At 43.0% G+C, this 6,608-nt stretch overlaps 2 protein-coding genes across 2 annotated transcripts; one reads left to right on the top strand and one right to left on the bottom strand.

The window, feature by feature from the left end:
• Window positions 1-1,733: 1,733 nt before the first annotated feature.
• LOC131280951 (MIT domain-containing protein 1) lies at window positions 1,734-2,782 on the top strand. The gene is made up of 3 exons (XM_058310196.1): window positions 1,734-1,926; window positions 2,021-2,459; window positions 2,562-2,782. The coding sequence occupies exons 1-3, from the start codon at window positions 1,803-1,805 to the stop codon at window positions 2,716-2,718; spliced, it is 720 nt and encodes a 239-aa protein (XP_058166179.1). The 5' UTR covers window positions 1,734-1,802; the 3' UTR covers window positions 2,719-2,782.
• Window positions 2,783-4,352: 1,570 nt separating this feature from the next.
• On the bottom strand, window positions 4,353-5,027 carry LOC131294729 (uncharacterized). The gene has a single exon (XM_058322773.1). The coding sequence runs from the start codon at window positions 5,025-5,027 to the stop codon at window positions 4,353-4,355; it is 675 nt and encodes a 224-aa protein (XP_058178756.1).
• Window positions 5,028-6,608: the final 1,581 nt, after the last annotated feature.

Raw genomic sequence — 6,608 nt, forward strand, 5'->3', positions numbered from 1 at the left:
GTAAATTAATCATCCTGCCAGCCGGGCCGTGTTAATGGCCGATGTCGGCGATCCTTTCCCCCCGCCAAGAACGTCTTATTTTTCGGGTGCCAACCCCCAAAGCATCGCTCGTGGTAATGGTCCACAATACTTCGGCCATAAAGAAGAGGAAACCCCCAAAAGAAGCTTGATAGAATCCTTCAGCTTCCCCACCACCCCAACGCTGCCGTCCAGGGAATGTGAGAAATTGAATCCTCTTTATTATCACCGACCAGCGAAATTACCATTTCTTTCCGGCTGCCGATGGTTAACGCCGGCGAATCACACCTCGGCAGCTTATTGAATAAAAAAGATATTACTCAATATCCACCCACTCCACGCATCCAGGATCGCGGGTTGTTGTTTGATCGGGTTTGTCCCCGGTGGAAGGTCTTTCGGCCTAGGGAAAAAAAAGGATGTCCATCGGCTTGGATGCAGTGAAAAACCAGCTCTTTGCAGAGGTACGCCAAACAGGCAATAAAAAAAACCCCAATGGTCTCCCCGTACCCAACGAACAGCCTTCGCTTGGAGCGGAGGTGATAGGTCGCACCGATAGATACGGTCGGCAGGAAGGAAGGAAAAGCCCAATCGTACGCAAACAAATAAGAAGCAAAAAACTTTTCCCGAGACCCATTTCACCGTTTCCGTGTCTCGGGGTCTTAAAAATAAGTCATTTTTTATTTCCACTCATCCTTCCAGGCCACCCTGCCCGATGTCTTGTGGATCGTTCAACCGACGAGAATGTGTCGGTGTAGCATTCAAACGGAAGGGATGGCTTAGCTTTCGTTGTGCGCCTTTTGCTGTGTTATTTTTTCCTTCTCCGGTAGGAGGGATAATGCATTTTTTTATCGTTCGATTCCGTTGAAATATTTTTCCCACCCAAAAGTGGAAAATTGGAGCAAGTGTGTCTCCTTTTCGTCGTTGCCGAACGTATCGTAGCATCATCAACAGTCTACTCTGGAAGGCCGAACGTTTCATTCAATTTTTTGATATCCCTCCCTAATCCATGCAAACCCCTGATGGTCAGTGAGTGAAAACGGACTCAGATGTCCGAACCAATCCTTACCCATTCTTTCCCGCTCGAAGTGATATGTGTATTTTCCTGTACGCCGAGTTTTCACATCTGTGAGAGGACTCAAAGGGGAGAAATAACATTCGTGAGGAATGTTACGGGTTATCACTTTTCTGAATGGTTGACATAATAGCAGGTATTTGTGGGGAGCTGTACTGAATAGTAATGCATTGTTAAACGTCTGCTTCTTTTTTAATTTTGTAACACAAAGAATTTAGTTTATTGCTCTCACTTGATGGGATTAGTTCTTTTTAATTACAATGTTGTTAAAGTTATTTGTTGCAGAATATTTAGATTTTACTAATATTTAAATGTGCAATAAAAATTATTAATCCGTTATCTAATTTGCATGCTCATTGCACCTCATTTTCAAATAGCTTGTTTGCTGCTATTTATAGTAACACTGGTTCGTCAATCCATTAACTTAAATGTACATCTACAACGTTCGGAAGAAATAAACATTACCACGCGCATGCGTTTTATTTCGCCAAAACCACGTGCCGCTAATAGCAAAACACGAAGATTTCAAACGGTCGAGCACCTTGACAGCCCGCGTTCGAGTTCGAGCAGTTTTGACAGTTTACTCTGGCATCTGGCACGTCAACCATCAGCTGTTTATGTTTACCAAAACAAACCTGTTCGCAGTGCAAGTTGTTGATTTCTTGTGTGATGTATTTTACGTGTTCTCGTTAAAAGTGAACTAAACAAGAAAATGGCACAAATGATGGCAGTGACTCTGCTTACTCGAGCAATAGAGTATGACGTCGTGGGTCGTAAGCTGGAAGCGCTCAAACTGTACGAAGACGGAATTGAGGCCCTACTCAAAGAATCCAAAGGTGATGAGCATCGAAATCAGCAGCTTCGCTGTGCCACAAGATGAATCATACTAATCCTAAACCGAGCACCTGCTTGTACGATGATTCATTGCAGCTGAAACAGATCCAAAAAAGAAGCAACATTTCCAGGCGAAAATTGTTGAATATATGAACCGCGCCGAGCAAGTGAAAGAGCTCGTGACACGGTGGAAAAGTAAAGGCGTTATCAGTGACAAAATTCACATCGTCGAAGGTGCGACTGGGTATAGCTACAGTCGATTATTTGGGAAATACTTCAACGATGACATCCGGGAGATATTGATCGAGGAACCGTACGTACGCGACCACTATCAGATCTGCAATGTTGTAATGTTTTGCGAGCTGGCTGTCAGCAGTTGCCGGAACGTGAAATACATTCAGTTGTTGACCGTTAAGGACAGCAAGAACAATGACGAACAGGGACGTGCCTTCGAAACTCTCAAAGAAAGTCTACAAAAACATGCTGTAAAGTTTGTAGTCGAATATTCCGAACACATGCACGACCGTCAAGTGATGTAAGTCAATGGATTTGTTTTGTATTCGTTATTCGTTTAACAAAATGTACTAAATTCGACGGGCTCTGGTCAATATTCTTTTCCCATTTCGTTTTTATGCAGATTGAGCAATGGCTATGTCGTCAAGATTGGCCGCGGACTCAACTACTTCAAACCATCTCCTAGTCGGTACCATCTTGGCGCGTTTAACTTCCACTTCCGCGAGTGCCGGGAAACGAACGTGGATGTCTTCTATTGTCCGGAGAACAATAAATCATGAATTCTTGCAAAACGCGTCGAAAATTTAATGACTAACGAAACGAAAATAAAACTGACAAACAGAATACACACAAAACTCGGCGTCATTTGTTCGCTCGTGTCCGAAAGCTCATCAATAGCACTTCTCTAATTGCCTTCCGTTTGCTCCCAATGGCTGCAGAGATTTGCAGCCAAACTGTTGTCCTGCAAACGATGTCCTGCTGTTAAACGATTTTCTTTTTTTTTTGGGCTCCCTGTCCCAAACTTCTTGCACTCCCGAGAAACGTTTCTACCGCAGAAACTTCGATCGGTCGATGGCTCTTGGCAAAAGTTGATTTCTCGTCCTTTGGTTGGCTCATTAATTTGCCATTTTTGTTCCTCGTCGCCACTCGCCGTCACGCGGCACACCTTCACATGCACAACACCGGCCCCTCGAATAAGCTTCGGTTTTTTGTCCTTGCGGCTCGGCGAATAAAGGACATCTTCGCCAGGCTTCGGGTGCGAGTCCGTATGCCAATCCGCACTGCAGTGGCGATTGTTTGTGTAATAATTCATAACTAATGACTAAAGTTGATTGAACAAACTCAGCCACTGCCGTCGAATTTGGAGCTTCCTATGCTTGTGAGCTTCCTAGCTATTTCCATCTTTGCCAAGTATCACGTTTCCAAATTGATTCAGGAAAATTATAGGAAGTTTAAAAAATCTGTAAAATATTACTCAGATAAAGTTGATAATACTTTTAGATAAAATTGTCGAAATTGTTAATTAAAAAGTTTTGGTATAGTTTAAAAAATATAAAATTAGGAAAGAAAATTCTACCCATCTCGAATAGGAGAATATGTCAACGGGATAAGACGTTTTTTCACTGCGCAAGGACATGGCACCGACAAGCACTGCTTGCGAAAACAAATTCATTAATTACAATCGCAAACCAACCAGGATTTGCCCACACTCACTCAAAGTTAGCTGCCGGGGAAGGTTTGCGGAATGCCTTTCCTGAGTTGGCTGGCCAGTAATGACGTAGATTTACTTTTTGGCTCAGGAATTATCAATCCTTAGTCTTTTCTGCTTTCCGCTTCGCACACGATGAGTTATGGGAGCGGACAGTTGTAAACAGGCTTCCAATGGAATCCACCGCTACTCTTGATGTTGCTAGACCGGAGTGTGATTTTGAACATTTCTCGCTGTAATCAATTAGGTATTGAGTGGTTAAGTAACATTTCAATTAGTTCTCACGTGCGCTCGAATTGATTAATCGTTTTCTTTTCAGCAGTTTTAGGCATTTTTTTTCCAAACGTGAAACCCTTTTCGGAATTTTTTTGAACCATTTTCGTATGAACTTTCATTGAATTTAAAAATGTCCCGCAATTGAGCACGAACCATATGCTTTGGATGTAAAATTTACTAATTATTTTAGAGAAAATGTCGTTCGTAGATGACCTGACTAAATGCTGAAAAGTTACCTGTGAACTACCAACCTAAATCTAAAGAATTCAACTTTTTTGGACATACTTCTTTATATTCTTTTGACTATTTGTGCTCAACGTATCTCTGTTTTATTTTCAACTGTTTGAATTGAACTGTGAAACGGTTGTTTAATGAGACAACAAAGTATCATATATCTACACAGTGGAAAAACCTAACTTATTAGTTCCTTCAAACGTAGCGCGCGTACGTGCAGACAATGTTATCCGCTCCTCGTGCCTCGAAAACACGCTCCCCAGCCGAATTCCGGTATTGGTCCAACGCCAGCGCCGCTACGCAACGCATGTCTAACCGGGCTCCGATGCGTGACGCCTGCTCGTTGCTAAAGTCTGCACTGACCAGCCGGAACCGGAGTGTTTTTCCGCGCGCCAACTGAAACTCCATCAGCTTCTGGCCGATCGCTCGACGCCTGAACCGTGGATCAACGGCCAGCACAAACACGTGGTAGGCTCGGCGCGTCCGGAACCGCCCACAAACGTCCCCGGTGCGTTCGAGGTAGGCAAACAGTTTCACCATTTCAGCTCGCTTACGTGACACACCGGGCGAACCAACGGAATCCAGAAGCCCTTCTGTTGTTTTGAGATCGACAAGGCGTGCAATCGAAACGCCAACAATGATGCCATGCTTGGAGTCGATCGCGATCGCGGCCATTCCCTGCGCCACGAACGATAAAGCGTACTGGATATCCTGCTCGGTCGGACCGGTCGGACTGTGGCCATTTTCGTCAATATACGACACGTTCAGAAGCTCCTCGGGGTAGAAGAATGAGATCAGGGCTTCCCGAATCCGCTCACACTCGCCCGGCACCGCAATGCGGTAAACAATGTTCTGGTCATCAACACTCATTGACACGCACTGTTATCAACAATAATACACGAAATACACGCACAAATCTTCACGCTCGATCAGAGTCCTTTCTATCACCGCAGTATCATCTCATATTTTCAGGTTCTGCAAACCAGCCACTTCAAGCTTATGACTGCGAATGCCACAATCGATGCTTCAACTCTAAAACCCCGAGACGCCGACAATAAGTTAAACGTTGCTCTACTCTGCTTTCCTTTTTACTGACTCTGGTCGGGTCGCGATGTTTTGCGTGGCTCCCCGTTATCAGTAACAACCCGATTGTGGTTTGATGGCGAGCTCAGCTTAGAAGAATAGGAATAGGTATTGCAATGATGAAAATGCCGTAGCTTTGCCAAGAAATCAATTCTTTTACTATATTTTCTATTGAATTTAAATTTTGAATCAAAGCTGAATAAAAACCAACAAAATAATTAGTGTTGTTCATTTTCATTTTCTAAGTGTTAGTAATTAAAACTTTTCATACCAATCACAAATATACGTTTATGCCTGTAATCTCGCTCGGTTCCCACTGCCAGGTGGCATATTTTCAACTGCTGATAAGTACTGTGCGTTACATTGGCCATTGCAACATCGCGCAACCCGACCATATGCTCGGTTCCCCAAACCGTACACGCTGCAGCTGCGGTTCGCTGTAGGTCGTCGATTATAGTAGTTTATGTTTTTTTAAACAACGTCACGGACGTTTGCCAATCAGTTGAAACCAATTAAACTGACGAATGACTATCAATTTTCTTTTCTTTACTGTTACTTGAGTCAAAGTGGCGAAATGGCTAAGGAATGTCTAGAAATGCTGCGCGTAGGTTATTTATGTAAGAACTTTCTGTCACTAGCAATATATTAAAATAATAAATCAATAGAACATAAATTGAAAATGAACAGCAGCTCTTTCAAGGTTTTCTCTTTCTTTTCTTCTATCAAATATAATAAGACACTGTATAGCTCCACCACCGAATAATAAATGATTTTCGATATAAAATATATAAGACGGGAAAGTCGAACGGGAAAAAAGTGGAAACCAACAGGAATATGTCATTCCAGTCGTAAAAAAAATAAGTTACTGATAGAACAACATTGTCTCATCTCCTCGAAAGGGGCCAAGACCAACTTTGTCTCGGTGTGGATGCAGCAGATTTTGCAGCGCTTCGTTTTCTTATTGCCCTTTCAATCTGCAGGATGGCTGCTCCGGGAGTTCAACCAAACCGGAAGGGGCGAACGTTAATCCTTTCCAGTATTTTTTTGTTTCAAATACAGCGTTTCTAATCCGCTCTAGCATAAGTTTCTATATGGTGAAACAGAGGGTTTAAAGGAACACAGTAACGAAGTAACGGAGAAACGGTTTGAAAAAAGCAGAAAACGAGCAATGGAATAATTCGCAAACACACACACACACAGCGAAATATAAACAACGATAATGATACTGACATTGGAACGGGAATAGTCCTTCGCCAGAGCAGACCCTTAAGCTAGTTACTCTTAACTGTTGCCACTACCGGATTGGCGAAGAAGATATTAAATTTATCATGATCATCGTTATTATCGTTATCGTCGACGACGTTGTCG

Source organism: Anopheles ziemanni, chromosome 2, assembly GCF_943734765.1.
Source record: "Anopheles ziemanni chromosome 2, idAnoZiCoDA_A2_x.2, whole genome shotgun sequence".
Lineage (NCBI taxonomy): Eukaryota > Metazoa > Arthropoda > Insecta > Diptera > Culicidae > Anopheles > Anopheles ziemanni.